The sequence below is a fragment of the Drosophila subpulchrella genome, chromosome 2R (genome assembly GCF_014743375.2).
Source record: "Drosophila subpulchrella strain 33 F10 #4 breed RU33 chromosome 2R, RU_Dsub_v1.1 Primary Assembly, whole genome shotgun sequence".
Classification (NCBI taxonomy): Eukaryota; Metazoa; Arthropoda; class Insecta; order Diptera; family Drosophilidae; genus Drosophila; species Drosophila subpulchrella.
The window spans coordinates 10,418,150-10,435,876 of record NC_050611.1 but is presented as its reverse complement, the minus strand read 5'-3'; the positions used below and the strand labels follow the sequence as shown (position 1 = coordinate 10,435,876).

At 47.0% G+C, this 17,727-nt stretch overlaps 6 protein-coding genes across 7 annotated transcripts; 3 read left to right on the top strand and 3 right to left on the bottom strand.

Annotated features, from left to right (window-relative positions):
- Positions 1-264: 264 nt before the first annotated feature.
- On the bottom strand, positions 265-8,066 carry LOC119549200 (DE-cadherin). 2 transcript variants are annotated; one of them, XM_037857030.1, is made up of 2 exons: positions 6,646-8,066; positions 265-5,064 (listed from the first exon to the last, which is right to left on the bottom strand). In XM_037857030.1, exons 1-2 carry the CDS (start codon positions 7,234-7,236, stop codon positions 1,171-1,173), a joined length of 4,485 nt encoding a protein of 1,494 aa, XP_037712958.1. In that variant the 5' UTR covers positions 7,237-8,066; the 3' UTR covers positions 265-1,170. The 2 variants fall into 2 exon arrangements, with proteins under 2 accessions (XP_037712958.1, XP_037712959.1); XM_037857031.1 differs by lacking the exon at positions 6,646-8,066 and adding an exon at positions 5,139-5,223.
- A 1,986-nt stretch (positions 8,067-10,052) lies between these two features.
- LOC119551251 (F-actin-capping protein subunit alpha) lies at positions 10,053-11,782 on the top strand. Its single transcript, XM_037860496.1, has 3 exons — positions 10,053-10,536; positions 10,647-10,816; positions 10,873-11,782. Exons 1-3 carry the CDS (start codon positions 10,296-10,298, stop codon positions 11,320-11,322), a joined length of 861 nt encoding a protein of 286 aa, XP_037716424.1. The 5' UTR covers positions 10,053-10,295; the 3' UTR covers positions 11,323-11,782.
- A 285-nt stretch (positions 11,783-12,067) lies between these two features.
- LOC119551252 lies at positions 12,068-12,854 on the bottom strand. Its single transcript, XM_037860497.1, has 2 exons — positions 12,430-12,854; positions 12,068-12,368 (listed from the first exon to the last, which is right to left on the bottom strand). Exons 1-2 carry the CDS (start codon positions 12,722-12,724, stop codon positions 12,136-12,138), a joined length of 528 nt encoding a protein of 175 aa, XP_037716425.1. The 5' UTR covers positions 12,725-12,854; the 3' UTR covers positions 12,068-12,135.
- A 324-nt stretch (positions 12,855-13,178) lies between these two features.
- On the top strand, positions 13,179-13,974 carry LOC119551350 (39S ribosomal protein L54, mitochondrial). The gene is made up of 3 exons (XM_037860669.1): positions 13,179-13,398; positions 13,461-13,594; positions 13,658-13,974. Exons 1-3 carry the CDS (start codon positions 13,296-13,298, stop codon positions 13,817-13,819), a joined length of 399 nt encoding a protein of 132 aa, XP_037716597.1. The 5' UTR covers positions 13,179-13,295; the 3' UTR covers positions 13,820-13,974.
- Positions 13,975-13,986: 12 nt separating this feature from the next.
- On the top strand, positions 13,987-15,594 carry LOC119551348 (acidic mammalian chitinase). Its single transcript, XM_037860666.1, has 3 exons — positions 13,987-14,122; positions 14,174-14,630; positions 14,686-15,594. The coding sequence occupies exons 1-3, from the start codon at positions 14,038-14,040 to the stop codon at positions 15,572-15,574; spliced, it is 1,431 nt and encodes a 476-aa protein (XP_037716594.1). The 5' UTR covers positions 13,987-14,037; the 3' UTR covers positions 15,575-15,594.
- LOC119551349 (chitinase-like protein 3) lies at positions 15,545-17,440 on the bottom strand. The gene is made up of 4 exons (XM_037860668.1): positions 17,210-17,440; positions 16,981-17,157; positions 16,578-16,845; positions 15,545-16,524 (listed from the first exon to the last, which is right to left on the bottom strand). The coding sequence occupies exons 1-4, from the start codon at positions 17,274-17,276 to the stop codon at positions 15,624-15,626; spliced, it is 1,413 nt and encodes a 470-aa protein (XP_037716596.1). The 5' UTR covers positions 17,277-17,440; the 3' UTR covers positions 15,545-15,623.
- Positions 17,441-17,727: the final 287 nt, after the last annotated feature.

Below are 17,727 nucleotides of genomic sequence, written 5' to 3'. Positions count from 1 at the left end.
ACGCTTTCCCAATCCCCATCGCTTATCTCGCCCGTTAAATGATCAACACAGAATTGTATTCGATTTTATTATATTTTTTATTTTAACACAATTGTTGTGTTTGTGTGGCTCTTTCGTTTGTTGTAAATTACAAAATTAATATGTACTCTGTATATAAATAAAGTGTTTCAACTTTTCTATTATTGGTTGGCCTTAGCAGTAATAAATGTCAACTTACGGCTCTTAAGACTGATCTTAGTAGCTACGGGAAAAGACTTACAAAAATACATATCGCAATGATTTATTGAACATTTTCACTTACATATATAAATCTATGTATTGTATATTATACATCCCTTTTAATATAACATGGATATATAGATGCACACGTGTTACGTTCATAATTACAGGAAGAGTTTGGTTCTCCCTCGAGTTGATAAGTTTAAACTAGGTTTTGTTGATTTATACATGTACTAGAAGACAACCCTAAGAACTTATACTGATATTAATAGGGTTTATAGCTCTAGATAAATTAGGTTTAAAGTGTTAACTTAGATATACCGACTTGTCTTATCGAATTTAGTTCAACTTTGATTTTGTGTCTATTTCCATACTAATTGAAGATCTGTCTTGTCGAAGCGCTAATGCGATATAATTCTTCATACTATGTTGTGTAATGCATTTTTAACTAACATTAGTTCTAAAGTAAGCTACTATCTAGTGTTGGTATTATGAATTCTTATGCATATTGATTTCGAATTCGCTTTTTTAGGAATATTTCGGACATTTCTATTTCGATTTATATTTATATTTCTACCCCGTTTGTGTTTCGTTAAATGTGTGTGGAATCGAAGCAATAACAGTTCTGCAGAAATTTGTGGTTTGATCGCAGTTGCTTGGCTACATTAGTGGTTAGCTCTAGTTTAAATAGTTCATTTACGTAAGATCAAGATCACTTTTTGCATTTACAAAACAAAAAACAAAAACTTGTTCCCCAGGGCCCTTGCAATACTCCTCCATAAAAATATATGTATATATATAGTCTACCCACATGGGTATTTATCTCTGAACCGACGTTGGGACCGGCTAGGCCGGCGCCTTGTCCCCGACACTATCAACATCCGTACAACTCTTAGTATATAAAAAGTCTTTTCAATTTCTACGTCATCTTGCCGCGGCTGGCGAGGATTTCTAGATGCGCCAGCCCTGGTCGTCGTCCACATTGGAGTCAGTGTCTGAGGGCTCCTCGCCGTACATATCGGCCAGTTTGCGGAAGCGCGGTCCAAAGTTGGACAGGTAGTCGAAGTTGAGATCGCCGTCGTCGGTGCAGGACGCCAGACTGGACAGGCTGCCGTCGGAGTTGCCGTCACCCTCGTACGCATAGTGCCGCACATCGTCCACCGTGGTGGCGCCCACGTCCCGGTCGCAGTTCTCCTTCTTGTCGCCCAAGAAATCGGCGATGTCCGGTATGTCGTTGGGATCGCGCATGCTACCCTGCAACGCGTACGGATCCTTGTAGAGCTTCTCCTCGTACGGCTGGCTGCGCAGGACATTCAGGTCGTACTCCGTGTCCCGCTCGCCGCCACCTTCATCCTCGTAGTTAATGATCGTTTCGCGTATGTCATCGATGTCCTTTTCGTGCCAGCCGTTCTTCTGCTTCTTCTGCACCACCACGGCCAGAAGGATGATTATCAGCAGGGCCAGGCACACAATGACCGCGATGATAAAGTTGCGATCAATTCCAAAGCTGAAGGCCACGGCCACAGACTGCTGGCAACCGCTGTCGATGTTTCGGGAGTACGAGGGCATTCCCAGGTTGTAGGTTTGCTCATTGATCGTCAGGTTGCGAATGCATCCGAAGAATCCCTTCTGGTTTGGAACGTGCGTCCAATTTAGCTGCCTGCCCAGCCGCTCCAGGTCCACCGGAGTGCCGCCCAGCTGCAGTGGGGCATTTACGTTGAGGAACTCATTGGGGCCAATCGGGGCGCCCAGCGTCTGGCAGGTGGACAGCCGGCAGTTGTCGACCGTCATCTCGATGCTTTTGCGCTGCAGAATAATGTCCAGTTGGTAGGTGCGGTCGGAAACCATCTTAATGTGCTGATGCCGGATGCGAATGGCACCCGAACCGTAGTCCACAGTCAGCACTGGGTAACCATTGTCCAGTTCCAGGGCCAGGAAATCGGAGATGGCCAGCAATGGATTGAAGTTCAGAGGTCCCAGGTACATGATCAGGCCCTGGTCGATCTGGGGCGTGATCTCCAAGCTAATCTGCGTGTTATTGCAGCTGGCAATCGGTTCGTAGAAGGCATAGCCAGAGCCGTAGAAGGCCACGGAGACGAGTTCGCAGTGGGGTCCCGTGAACCCATCTATGCAGTCACACACATCGTTCTCCCCGAATCTCGGAGATCCTCCGTTCAGACAGGGTCTCATCAGAGGGGCCTCGCAAACGCATTGCGCCTGGACAAAAGCATTCACGCCCACAAACGAGGTCGTGTTCGAGTAGATCATATATGGCACCGAGCTCTTGTGCAGCTCATTGGTGCACGACTCCTCGCACTTGAACCGCTCTATCAGGCACTCGTCGATGTTCACCATCAGCATCTGCAGGTCCAGTTCGTTCTCCAAACTATTCTGGTTCTGGGCCACTATTCCGTTGAGCTTCTCGGGAGCGTAGTAGGGTGAGCCGTGGGCTGAGAAGCGCACGTCCAGGGTATGGTTTTCGTTCTGGAGCACCGTGAACACGTCCACGTTGGCCACCGAGGTGTTAAACAGCTTGGACAGCGAGAGCTGCAGGCGATCCTTGAGGGAAAGGGCTTCCGGAGACTGAATGTCTCGCGGCACACTGATAAACTCCTCCTTGGTTACGTTAATGAATCGAATGCTGCCGCTCTTGTCCACCGCCTCCTCTGGCAGTTCTCGGACCACCACTGTGACATAGGCATCGACGGAGTGACGGGGCACGAACAAGGACTCCTCGGTCACCACGAAGGACAGGTCGTACTCTCCCTCTTGGGTGTGAACCAACATAGTGATCATTCCCGTGCTGGGATTCAGCCGGAACTGGTCGTGCGGCAGGTCCTTCCATTCGAAGTACTTGTCCTCCAGATCCCAGTCGTCTAGATCATCCACAAACACGCGACCAATGTCCGTTTCCGGCGCCTCTCCCTTGTAATTGTAGATGAAGATGCGCGACGAGCCCTCACTCATGGCATTATCGTTGACATCGCCAATCACCAGGTGCAGGATGCTCACCGCACTCTGGCGCGGAATGCCCGAGTCACTAATGCGGATGGGGATGAAGTACTCCTTCTGGGCCTCCCTGTCGAACTGCACGTTCGCGTGCAAATAGTCACCGTCCATGCTGAACTTGGTCTTGATGTCCGGCGTGGCCTCGCTGTCGATGCCATAAGTGAAGTTACCCGCCCCCGGAGTGTCATCGTAGTCATTGGCCTGCAGCTGCACAACCAGGCCGGGATTTCGGTTCTCTGGCCAGTAGACGGGCATTTCGTTGATCAGGAATGGCGCGTTGTCGTTGATGTCCTTCAGAATGATCGTGACTTCCTTCAGTTGACTGACCGTGCTGCCGACTCCGTCCTCGTCGTTGGCCTTGATCAGCACCTGCCAGGTCTTGTGACCATTGGGTGGATCGCGATCTAGCGTCTTAATCAACCGCAGGCAGCCACTGTTGTCGATGCTAAAGCGATTGCCATCGTTCTGGTGAATCGAATAGACGATATGCTGGTCTGCATTGCGATCCTTAATGTCCGGATCGTAGGCCTCGACGGTGAGAATGCAGTCGTCGTAGGTGGTCTCCTCCAGGATGGTCACGCTGTAGTCTTGCTTGAACACCGGTGGATTGTCGTTTACATCCTCGATCTTAATGACCACCGTGGTGTAATCATCGTAGATTCCGTCAAAGGCTCGAACCTTCAGCTCGTACTCCGTGATCGTTTCGTAGTCCAGCTTCTGATTGACCGTGATCTTGCCGGTCTTCAGGCCAATCTTGAAGGCGTCGCCCACGTTGCCGCTCTCGATGCTGTAGAGGATCTGAGATGCATTGTCCTCGTCCTCGGCCTTCACCTCGATCACCTCCGTGTTGGTGTTGGCATCCTCGAGCAGTCGCTCCGCCAGATATCTGTCCTGCTGGAAGTGCGGCTTGTGGTCGTTCTTGTCGCCAATGGCGATGCGGAACACCTGGTGACCACGATTTGGCTCGCCATTATCGAACAGACTCGACGGTGAATTATCGCTGGCAATCACTTTAACGTTGTAGAAATCACGCTCCTCACGATCGAAAGTTGTGAGGGCGGTAATATTACCCGTATTGGGATCGATGGTGAAGTACTCCCGATTGTCGGCCAGTTCGAAGGAGACAATATTATTGGCCGCCGTCCCATCCATGTCGAAGGCTCGCACCTGCATCACTGGCGTGCCGGGTGGTTCATTCTCCAGGATCGTGCCCGACTTCACCTCTGTGTAGTAGGGAATATTATCGTTGACATCCTCCACCTGGATTTTGATCTGATGCTCCGTGCCCAGTTCGTGGGTGTTGCGCACAATCATGGTGAGCGTGTAGTCCGTGATGGCCTCGTAGTCCAGAGTCTTTCCCAGGCTAATGGTAACCTCGTTGCCGATCTGATTGAACACGAAAGTGTTCTTGCTGTTAGTCTGCTCTGTCCGCCCGGTGTTTAGCTCAAAGATCACCTCTGGCTTGTCGGGCATATTGGAAACTGCTCGCAAAGTGGCAATCGGATGGGTGAAGTTCTTTAGATTCTCCTTCAGGTAGATGGGTGTGTCGATGGGATTCACGAAGGAAGGTGGCTTGATAGAGGACTCCACCACACGGATGCGGACTTCGATTTCCGCATCCTGCGGCGGATCAGGCACTACGTTATAGGCTCGTACGATTATCGCATAGGATTGGCCGGGTCGCTTGTCAATCGATCGTTTCAGATAGATAATGCCCGACTCCTTGTCGATCTTGAAGTACTGGAAGTCGCGTTCCCTTAGGATCTCGTACTCCACCAAACTGTTGTTTCCATCGTCGAAGTCGCTGGCACTGATGGACATCACCACCGCGTCGGGCTGCAAGTAGAATGCAAAGATAAAGCCAAGGGTATTTAGGGGATTTCCGGTTTCCTTCTGCTAAACCAACTTTCCTGCAAGTTTGCCCAAACCAGCAGCAGGCACATGTCCCTCGACCTTTCCTTTTTTTCTAATGCTACCTGAGCGAAAGCCTAAGTTGAACTGAAACCTTTTCTTAGAAAATTTAACTGCCGACAAAGCATTGCTAAAATAGACATAATTTGTTGGGGTAGTAAAGAGGAAATCAATAAAAGGGAGGCATATAAGGTTGATACCTACATATCTGACAGAACTATTCTTTGGATGCTATTAAAGTTTTCCAAGGAAAGCATAAATGTTTTGAATGTTCTTGGAAACATAAAAACAACTAAAATCAAATGTTTACGTTGATTCTATATTAAGTGATTATTTATTTAAGGCGTATGTTTATCTCCTAATCTTAGAAATTATAAATTTTTTTAATAGTTCACAAAAAATTTTTACATATTTCACAGAGTATTTAGTTTTAATTTAATTTCATAAAATTTTTCCCTTGAGCTACTGTACGATTTTACGAGTTAGCTAAATTTAGTTTTCCTACCTCTGCTCTGCTAAGCCGTTTGGCTGCCCTTTGCTATTTGGCTCGACAAGTTTTTCTAGTTGCTAACATGGAAATGGCGTAGAAGAAAAGGCGCTGGAAAGGGTTTCAAGGTTTTCAGTATCGAACGAACGAGCAATGAACCCGAAACCCGTCTGCAAGTGGTCGCCCTCCTACGCCAAGCGAAAACTAGTTCCGCCCAAGAAGATGTTCGCCCATGAACTGGGCAAGTGGTTAATTAACGCTGCAGAAACTGCAGGACGTGCGACAGTTGGAGTCGCCGTCTAATGGAATGGCCAGGTGGGCAGAGGATGGAGGTTGTTGGTGGCAATGACCCATAAAGGCCAGCACTCAACAAAATACAGAATGGTTTTTAGGTTTCCTACAATGTACTTTAACGATATATTAGAAACAAAATGTTTCAAACAATCTATGCATTTCCCTTTTCTTATGAAGAATATTTAAAATTAAATAATCTAAACTACTAAATAAAGTATATTACATTTTATATTAAAACTTTTGAAAGAATTAACCCTGTACTTCCCCAGGGTGCTAGAATAAAATGATTTTTTCTGCACTCCGAAATAAAAGGTTTTGGAAATAAACGAATTCGTTTGGTACTTCAAAACATTTTCGCATTAAACCCTTGATTTTTTAACAATTAAAATTTTTTTATTTCCCTTGAAAATACATTTTCTAGTTTTTAAGGAAAAATTAAAGATCTTTTGCATTTACGATATTTTCCATTAAAATTAAAAAAATAGAACTATCTTAAAATTATACCCACAGACATTCTGCCACAGCCTAACCAAACTTTTTTCCGCTCTCAAAAGACAATTAAGTTAGGTATGTATGTACATAGTGGGCAAAATGGTAGAAATGACATCACTCTAGTGCCGAGCAACTAACTTGGCCAAGCCGCAGTAATCCGGGGTCCGCGAGCTTGGCCAGCAGTGGCCGGAAGAGAGGGCCAACTCCAAAATCAGTGGGCTGGAGCAACTCACCTGGGCATTTTCCGACATGGACTCGTCATAGCGCGCCTTATTAAAGGCGGGGGCATTGTCGTTGATGTCCTCGATGGTCACGTTGAAGGTGCAGACATCGTCCAGCGGGGGCAGGCCGTTATCCGTGGCCTGGACGGTGACGAAGACGAACTTCTCGTGGATGGGCTCGTCGCGATCGAAGGTGTGGGTGGTGAAGATCACGCCCGTCGAGGGGTTGATGAAGAACTTGGGCCGCTCGAACGGCGACTGGACGAGGCTGTAGCGAATGACCTGGTCGGGATCGGGGTCATCGGCCTGGACGGTGAGCACATAGGTGTTCTCCGGCTGCTCCTCCTTGACCTTTGGAGCATAGCCGGCGCAGTTTCTGAAGGCGGGCTTCCGGTTGTCGCCGGTGTAGGTCGTGTTCGGCGGCGATTGGAGTGCGAGGGCGGGTGACAGCAGGCTGATGGCCACGAGGACGCCCAGGAGGAGTCTCGCGGGGATTAGTCGCCTGCCCAGGTCGCGGCATTTCCGCTTGTGCTGTTGATGTGTCTGTTGCTGGGCGGGATTGATGGATTGGCGGTCGGTCGTTTGGCTCACCGACGACGACATGTTGATGCAGTGAGGCAGTGGCTCGGGGACACACTCGCTGCTGGACACTGTGGGACACACAACACTCTCCTCTAGCGGCGATCCGCCATCGCAAACTCTCTTCTTTTCAGCCGCAGCAGCACTTTCGAGCACTTCTCAGTGAATCACCCAGTATTATTTTGCACTCACACACCTTTTGCTTTTGCCTTAGCTTTATCTCTGTATTTTATTCTATTTGCACTCTTCTTCTCGCCGCTTTTCGCTCAGTGTGCCGTTTGTTTGGACTGCATTTTCATGGCAACCGCTCGATAATTATCAATCGAATTTCAGTTTCGAATTAATACTCGCGTACAGTGCGCGCCCTGATTGTAAACTGACTTATTCCGATTTCGGTGCAGTTGCCTGCCTGATATTTCGTTCACTTTTATCTTTCACTCGTCCGCTTTGGCACTCTCTTTCTACTCCGCTACTTCTCCTCTTTCGCTTGGTAAACAGGTAATACCAGGTAAAAAAGTGGTTACACGCACACCAACAAGCGCGCGCTTTCGTCTGCGTGTGCTTCGGTCCTCTGCGCTGGTATGTGTGTTACCAACTCGGAATTGTTGGTACAAAAAAAGGCACTTTTCGCTGGTATTTCGTTGTGATTCGTACACTTTGGCGAATTATTTCAAACAGAAAGATCGCAAAACGTATTTTCATTCACTTTGATCGTTTTAAATTTCGAAGCCGCGGGAGAAAACCGAACTCGAATCCGCGATCGACGTGCGATTTCAATTTCCAATTCAAATGCACTAAATTCTGTTGCGGAAAATCGCGCAATCGAAGCTCCGCACTTTTCTGCCCGAGAGACAAATTTGAACTGAACTCTTCAATTCAAACTGAAGAGAGGCAAGTTAACGTAAGAAAAACGTAAGTGTCGGCCGAACGTAAGTGTCAGTGAAAAAGGGAGACAGCCTCAGCGTAAGTGTCAGTAAAAAAGCGAGATGCAAGATGGAGAATGGAAGATGAGGAAAATCATGACCGCGGAGTCATCGACGCAAATATACCAAAAATAATCCAGGAGGTCACTCTGAATATATCGATATTTTCACTTAAGTTCGTGTGCGTTGAGGTGGGTGTACTCGCTAGGGTAGGATCGGAAACCGGGGTTCGGAGATCTGCTAACTATTTAAAGCAAGGTCGCTTCAAGAAGAAGGCCTAGTACTCACATCGACGAAAACCGCGAGCTAACCATAGGAGTGAGCGAGAGGCAAACAGGCGGCTAAAGGTTTTCGTCGGGTCTGTTTTTCAGCGCGGTACTCAGATGAGCTAAGGAAATACCAGTAAAAATACCAGATTTCGCGAGTGAATTTTCGATGAACGCCGTTAGCCGCGGCCCAAAGAATACGAAATTTAATCTTTGGCGGTGTTCGTACAGAATTTAAAAATTGAAGAAAAACACCAAAAACGGCTAGAGGAGGTTAGTTCAGATAAAAAAGGACGCCTAATCCAAGCTGTTGCCCATTATGTGGGACTTGACCGACAGGAAGCAATATCGCAACGGGGCAAATCCGCAGAATAGTTGAAGCGCTGGAGGAGATCCACTAGAGAATCCCAGAGGGAAGGAACATGGGACATCGCTCGATCTCCGACGAGCTCTCCATTGAGGACTACACCACCACCAGCTACTTGACAGCTAAAGCGGAGATGGAGGACGCGCCGGCTTCTATAGGGAGGAGAAAATAAGGTCGCCCGCTAAGGGACAGCTAGAGGAGCTGTAACCAGTCATTATTGGCCAGCTCGGAGCTGGACTACAGATGGCGCGGGAAAGTTGGCGAAGCATCCGTGGGACGAGAAGGAAGTTTTAAACTTATAATTTACATAAATAAAAACATTCGTTGAAAATTTCATTTATTTTTATTTTAATTTCTTTGTGCACCAGCAGACTCTTCTTTTTTAAATTGCTCCAATTAATTTGTTTTCCGTTTGACAACAACTCCAGCTGCTTGACAGTAAGAACGCTACATGCAATGCGGGTGAACTTGGAAAACTTCGGTCACACTACAAAGAATAAGATTTTTCGACTAGTGAAACTCTTAGCTGATCTGAGTACTAGGCTGAAGCATACAAAGTAATGGATCTTTAAAAAACTAAAAAATACTAAATATAATTCAATTGCTTTATTGTTAATGTGCCATGAAGTCCACTGCGAACCGCAGTCAAAGACTTTTACATTCCCTAAACTGCTAAGTTGCTTAATCTTTTTTCTAAACTTTTACTTTTTCTGAACCTTTCTAAACTCACTAGTTACACTCCACAGAAAGAACAAATACCTTTACTATTTGCCAACGAAAAAGAAAGCAGTAACACATTAAAAATTAGACAATAAAATGCATTGTAGTAAACTTTCAGCGCAAATAATTAATTTACATAGCTCGACTCTGTGTTTCCTTAATACTACTTTTTTGTTTGGTTTACACTAGCCAGACAAAAATAAAAGTTTATTGTTCAAAAATCAAGTATTTTCTCACAACAATTTAAATTAAAAATGTAGTTTTTGTTTAAAAACAGGAAAGAAACTGGCTCATGAATGGTTTCTTTTTTCAATTGGATACTGGGCTATTATACAGTTGAGTAATAATTACATAGTTAAATATTATTTGCGCAACTGTCCTTAAAAGCATTGAATAAGAAACAATTTTTACCTCTGATGAGTGTAAATTTCACTTTATACATTTTACAATAAATTCAAATTACCCGCCAAAGCGGTTGCCATTCACATGTCAGAGTACGGTGCAGTGGAGTCCGTCCATAACATTACGGCGAATTGCATCCGGTACAGGTACACAAGTATCTCCCATCCCTAGCAAGAAGTGAGAAAAAAAGTGAATCGAATCGTCATCGTCTTGGCCCATTAATTGCGAAGAAAAAGATTGCTGCGCCGAAGAAAACGGTCGAGGAAGAGTTCCAGCGACACCGCAACGCCCCAGCAGTCCACATCGCGATCCCGGCCAGAGGAAAAACGCAGGGCACCGGAAGGGAAACCAGAGCAAGCCAAACAACCGCCCCTGCCCCGATTTCGTGAATCACCCAGTGGAACCATGGAGCAGACCCCGATCACCGATGCGGAGAAGGTGCGCATTGTGTCCGACTTCATCCTGCACGCGCCGCCCGGCGAGTTCAACGAGGTGTTCAACGATGTGCGGGAGCTGCTCAAGAACGACACCCTGCTGAAGGACGGGGCCAGCCACGCCTTCGCCCAGTACAACAAGGACCAGCTGACCCCGGTCCGCATCGAGGGCACCGACCACAACGCCATCATATCGGAGCACAACGATCTGGGTGAGCCTATGCCCATAAATGGACAAAAGCCCGCGATGAGTCACCGGGGTTTTGTTTGGGTTTCAATCGATATCATATAAGTCAAACACTGATAAGCAATTGCATTCCAGGCAACGGTCGCTTCTTCGATCCACGCACAAAGCAAGCCTTCAAATACGATCACCTCCGGAAAGAGGCCTCCGACTACCAGGATGTGGATGCGGATGCCACTGCGGAGCCCTGGAGGGCAGCCCTGGACCTGGAGACACTCGCCTACACTGCCAGTCACTATAGACACGGAGTAAGCTCTGGGAAATCTTCTCTCTGCTTGTGCTAACCCCAGAATTCCCTCCACAGGTCAGCTCTGTCTTTGGAAAGGCGCAGGGCAACCAGATTACCCTGACCATTTGCATCGAGGACCACCAGTTCCAGCCGAAGAACTACTGGAACGGCCGATGGCGCTCCCAGTGGCACGTCAGCTTCCAGGCGGGCAACGGATCCGCCGAGCTGAAGGGCGTGCTCAAGGTGCAGGTGCACTACTACGAGGACGGCAACGTGCAGCTGGTGTCCTCGAAGGAGTGCCGCGAGAGCGTGGTGGTCAGCAACGAACAGCAGCTGGCCAAGGAGGTGATTCGCCTGATCGAGGAGGCCGAGAACGAGTACCAGCTGGCCATTTCGGAGAACTACCAGACCATGTCGGACACCACCTTCAAGGCCATGCGCCGCCAGCTGCCCATCACCAGGACCAAGATCGACTGGAGCAAAATCGTCTCGTACAGCATTGGCAAGGAGCTGAAGACGCAATAAGACCACGAGGTGCAAGCGGAAGAGGAGCGGACACAGTCGACGAAGCGGCCCAACAGTCTTCCACTTGCCATGGCCAAGCGAGCATAGGAACCGATCATCAGCATTACCACCACAACATCCAAAAACGAAGCAGCAGGCACAGGAGTACGAGAATACGAGAGCGAGCAGGCGCCTGCCCAAAATAAAATGTCTGTAATTGGCTATATACATACGAACATATACCTACATATATCTATATATACGGCGTGTATTTATACTGTGTTATATAACGACGAAAGTGCGTATACATAACGGCATATATAACGTTTACGATCGGAGACGATTTGATTGCAAGCATTTGGATGACTTTAGCCTGACGGTGAACGATGCACTGCTGCCTCGTCTGCGTCACGATCGCCACCAATTGTCGCCTTTATCGTTTAAGAAGAGCATTAAACGCGGATTTTATCATGTCCTCTAACCTATGTATTATTCTAATTTTAAACGAATCGAAAACGAGATCTGCGCTCTAGATGAGCCTGCAGCGGGACACCAACCAACCAACCAGCCGACTCTCGACTATTTTAAGTGGTATCATTAGAGCACCCATTCAAGTTTTCTGCTTTCCCGATTGTTCACCACCACCTAGCCTGAGCATGAATATTAACTAAGCTAAACCACTGATCATTTTTGCCAGACAAACAATAACTAAAGACTTTGATTTTATAAAAACACAATAAATTTGTAATTAAAATAACATAACTATACAACACTTAAGATTGCTTGAATTAGTCAAATTTAATGAGAATAAACTAATTGAATCGGAAACCGAGGTCACTTTGAATGCGTTTCGGATTGTTTGGCATTTAGCAGATTTGATTCGGATAGGATAACATTGGAATCCACTTGGGCAGGCTGTTTGCTCAGACTCTCGGGCAGATCGAAGGTGAGTTCCTCGGACTTCTTGAGCAGGAAGCGCTTCTCGGGATTGAGTTTGGTTTCCAGCTCCAGTCGGTCGATCAGCCAGCCTCTGTCCGGCTGATGGGACGCCCAAAAGAAGAGTGTGCCTGGGGAACCACAAGGTGTTGATTATAAGTATCTAATATAAGAATCTAAGGATCTACAAACCTTTGTCCTTGCTGCCCCTTACGGAAACCTCGAAATGCGCCATTTCCGCGTTGCAATTGTTGTTGGCATTGGACAGATCTATGCCCAAGTCCTTGATGGGTTCCCCCAGAAGGTTGGATGCTCCTCGATGGCTTCTCAATGCCTTCAAGGCCAGTTTATAGTACTCGCAGGATCGCACCCGATCCTCCATCTTCCATCTCATGTACATCACGGCGGAAATGGAGGCCACGGCGCCGTAGACGCAAATGTTGCCCAGCGTTTTGTTGGAGGGCATTCTTAGCCGGAGTCGGACCATCTTGATAGGGTATGTTTATTTCAAAAAATCTGCTCTTAACTTGTGTAATATTAGACAATAATAATATTGCCGGGTGCCGATGTTTGGAGATGACAGTTGGTCGATATTCTCTTAGCTTTAAAATAACTGACAAAATTTAAAGAAAATAACTGACTGAAATGAAAATATTTAAGATTTTTTATAAACACTTTTATAAGCACTTTTAAGTTTACCATTTTCGATTTAATAACATAATGTTTTGCAAAGAAAAAGGTTCATCTCTAGAAATGTTTACACAAAATTAATGACAGGAATAAAAAGTATTTCTATAGTAATTGGACTTAGCTAATGTTTATAAAGTCATATCTATAAATTTTTGGTTAAACATACCTTTTTATTAACCAAAATCTGTTCGATAGTTATTTGTTTTGAATAATCAGCTGACAGGTCGTATACTTTATAACCAGGGCTGCACAGTCGCATTCGGAAGATTATACAACTAAACGGGCGTTTTGTAAATAAGTTGCAGTAATTTAACAAATATTCGTCAATTAAAGTGACGATTGGGGAGGAAATAGAATAAATAGCAAACATGAGCAACTTTACGGCGGTTTTCCAGATGTTAAGGCAGCGATTGATAGCCCCAGCGATAGGAAACACGGCACGTTGTTATGCCGTCAAACCGGCGGCGCCAGGTGAGCACCCACATCCAGGTTAAGTAGTTCCCTCTATAACTAATAATATCCCGAACCCAAAGCGAGTAAGAAGAAAAAGCTGGGCAAACTGGGACCCATCATGGAGAAGAAAATCATTCCCGTGGAGACGGATGCCAACAAACTGGTGAACTATGTGTGCGGTAGCAACTACCTGAAAACAGGACAGGATGTCAAGGTGAGCGATTTACATATAAGGATTTCCCAGCATAGGATCGAATATATGTAACCTCCAAAACAGATCAAATCGGATGCGGAGTACCCCGACTGGCTGTGGTCCCTGAACACGGAACGCATCATCCCGCTGGACGAACTGGATCCCAACTCCAAGCAGTACTGGCGACGCCTCAGGAAACTGGCCTTGCGGCGCAACAACCAGCTGTCCAAGCTCAAGAAGTTCTAGACCCCGTAGCCCTAGGTGTTATCGTTGATTTTGGAGACCCGACCCTCGAAGCGACCATGTTGTTTGCCATGCTCTCCTGAGCAACAAGTGTGTAAACACCATGTTTTCTGCAAAAACATACCGCAAATACATATTACAACGTCATACCCTCCTTATCAATAATCGAAATGCTATAAAAGTCATGGAGTTGCGGGAAGTTTCAATTCATTGGTCAAGAAATGTGGAGCGGAACTGGTTTTATAAGGCTGCTCTTCGGGGCAATCCTGATGGTAGCATCCTCATCCGCCCAAGGCAACTCTTCAAGTAAGTAGCTGCCTTCCTTGTACACCGGATTATCCAAGGATCCCCTTGCAGAGAACGTTGTCTGCTACCAGGGCACTTGGTCCGTCTATCGACCTGGTCTGGGCAAGTTCGGCGTGGAGGATATCGATCCGTTCCTGTGCACCCACCTGATTTACGCCTTCCTGGGCATCGAGGAGACGGGTCAGCTGCGGGTGATTGACGCCTATCTGGACCTCGAGGATAATGGTGGCCGGGGAAATATCAAGAGCTTCAACGCACTCAAGCTAGTGAATCCCGTGCTGAAGACACTGGTGGCCGTAGGTGGTTGGAACGAGGGCTCCAAAAGATTCTCTTTGGTGGCCAGTGATCCCCTAAAGCGCGCCAAGTTCGTGGACGATGTGGTCAGGTTCCTGCAGCGCCATGGATTTGATGGCCTGGATCTGGACTGGGAGTATCCCGGCCAGCGTCACAGCCTGGAGAGCGCTGATCAATCGAATTACATAACGTTTTTAAAGGAGTTGAAGGAGGGGTAAGCTAGGCGGGATCTTTGATTAGTGACCAGTTTTGACCTGTAATCTCCTTAGGCTGGAACCTTTCGGTTTCCTGCTCACCGCGGCTGTGGGTTCCGCCCAGTTCTCCGCTGAAATATCCTACGACATTCCGGCCATGGTTCCATACTTGGACCTCATCAATGTGATGGCCTATGACCTCCACGGACCTTGGGACCAGGTTGTGGGCATCAATGCTCCTCTGTATGCCGCTGAAAGTGATGCCAGCGACGCCACCGGTCGGCAGCTGCAGCTCAATGTGGACGCCATTGTCAAGTATTGGCTGCAAGCAGGTGCTCCGCCAGAAAAGCTGATCGTAGGAGTTCCCTTCTACGGACGCACCTTCACCTTGACCACCGCAGAGGGCAACCAGCCGGGATCTCCGCATATAGGAAGGGGAATTGCGGGCAAATACTCCCGTGAACCGGGTGTCCTTGGCTACAACGAACTCTGCGAGCTGATGCAGCAGGAGGAGTGGACCAAGGAATGGGAGCCGGCACAGCAGGTGCCCTACGCCTTCAGGCAGCGACAGTGGGTGGGCTACGAGGATCCACGCAGCCTGTCGCTCAAGGCGCAGTATGTGATGGACCATCATCTGGGTGGCATTATGGTCTGGTCCCTTGAATCGGATGACTTCCAAGGCACCTGTGGCCAGCAGTCCTATCCCCTCCTGCACGAAATCAACCGCGTGCTCTTCGGCGGCGATACACCCACTGGCTTGACCCACGAATCCAGCAAGGACAAGCCCAGTGAGGGGTTCAGTTGTTCGGCTGATGCCCCTGAAGGATATGTTCGTGATCCGGACAACTGCTCCAAGTTCTACTACTGCAGTGGCGGCACGACCAACAATTTTGATTGTCCCAGTGGACTTAATTTTGACTTAAACACAAATAGATGTAACTACTCGGGATCAGTAAAGTGCTGATCTTTATTTTTACAAGCGAATATCTTTAGTTGTCTGTGCTTTTGGGAACTCAGTCAACAACCTTAAGGTTGAGTGGCATGTTTTTGAAGTTGTAAAGGGGCATTCCCGGTCGCCAGATGACAAAATTCTGATCACACTTGACTTCAGCGGCGGGTCGACAGATCACCTGAGCCTCGTCAAAGTACTCTCCCTCAGAGCACTCGTAGTAGATCCTTTCCCCATTGCGGCATTCGTGGTATAGCCGGCAGTCCCAAGAATCCCGCCGGAATCCATCCTGTGGGCAAAGTCCGGAGGCCTCAGTGGTGGGCTTTTCGGTGGTGAGGGCATTCTTGTCCCCCAAAGCAGCGAAGATCACGCGGAGCAAGCCATGACGTTCTCCACATCTGCCCTGAAAGTCGTCCACATCGACGGTCCAGGCCATGGCGCCGCCCAACTTGTGCTTCTGGAGCAAGTGCATCTTGGCCCAGATGCTTTGCGGATTCTCGTAGCTTATCCACTGATCACCTCTTGTGGCATATGGCACCTTGGCCACCTTGTCAAACTTCCTGGTCCAGTTGGACTGCTGCACGCACCACTCATTGTAGGTCATGAAGCCATCACGATGGGATAACCTTGTCCTTTTGCCGGGTCCCTTGGAAGGAGATCCTACCGCCGTCTGGATCCTATCCATGGTGTAGGAACGCACGAAGAAGGGGATGTTCAAGATGAGTTTCTCGGGCGCCTTTCCGTGCCTCTTCCAATATTTAATGGCATCGACAACGGTGTCTCCATATCCGTGCAGTGGAGCATTGTAACCCAGCCGCAGGCGGTAAGCGTCCCGTTCATCGTGCATCATTACATGGACAAAGTCGGAGTTCTTCACTATCCCGGGAATGTCGTAGCTCTCGAGGTTTTCCTTGTTGGTTCGTCCCAACACAGTCACCATGAGAACTAACTTGTGCTCCCGAAAGCTATTGGATGAGGTATAGAACCTGAAGAATATAACACCTCAATTGAGACTCACATTAATCCCAGCTCCTCTAACAGGAGCACAAAGTTCTTTCGGTCCTCAGATTGTCCACCGCGTTCAGTGGGGTAGCGCCAATCGATCTGAACCCCATCGAAACCCCACTTGAACAGAAAAGCTATCAACGAGGTGTAGAAGTTGTCGCGTTTGTTTGGAGAGGCTACCATCCTGGAAAAGTGCTTAGATTCCTCCTGCCATCCACCTACAGTGAACAACACCTTCTTGATGCTATCACACTTCATGTTTTTAACGCCGCTCAGCATGTCTATAAGGATTTTGAAATTTATCCTCATAATTAATAGCTTTGGCTTGGAATTATGTAAGAACTCTTAAACTTTCGATTTTAAATTCTATAGTTTAAGATCCTACAAATATTTGGAAGACCTATATTTCCACTTACTCTTCTCCAGAAGCAGATGTTGGTCGGTGATCTTCAATTCACCGGTCTCTCCATCAACTCCCACACCAGAACCAATGACCAGGTGAGTGCAAAGTCTGGAGTCCAAGTTCCAGTCAAAGAATTGACTGCGTTCTTTGTAATAGTAAGAGGCCAAGTCGTATTGACAGAAGACATTATCTACAGGAATAATTGTTAGACTGTACAAGAAATACTACGAAGAACTACTTACACTCTTTGGCTATAGAACCACAGATCAGAAATATCATTACCGTAAAAACACACTTAAAAGAAGCCATGGCTAAGACGAGCCTAATGAAGTTAACTTGAAATTTGTAAAATTTTTGCCCGATTGCAGATAAAACGAAATGGTCAAGTAAACAAAGTGTAAGTTTTTGTTAAAATTTGTTTCCGGACCAGTAAAAGTGTTTTGAGTTCCGTGTTGTTTCTGAATCAGTGTCATTTGAGAAATGGTAATGTAAAATACTAGTACATTAGAAAAGCACCGATAACTTGATGCCAAATTATACCTCTGTATCTGGAAATATTACATGAGACCTCTGCAGACAAAGCTTATCAAGGGTAGTAATGTTAGAACTCAAAGTCACGGCAATAATTGAACATGGCCTAGAACTTAACCTTCCTTAACACTACCTCAACCATTTATAGGTTCTTGTTGTCATTATCATTATTCCAATATTGATATTGTACCATATGTAGTTGCCTCATGAGCTTTACAGCTGAGTTAGG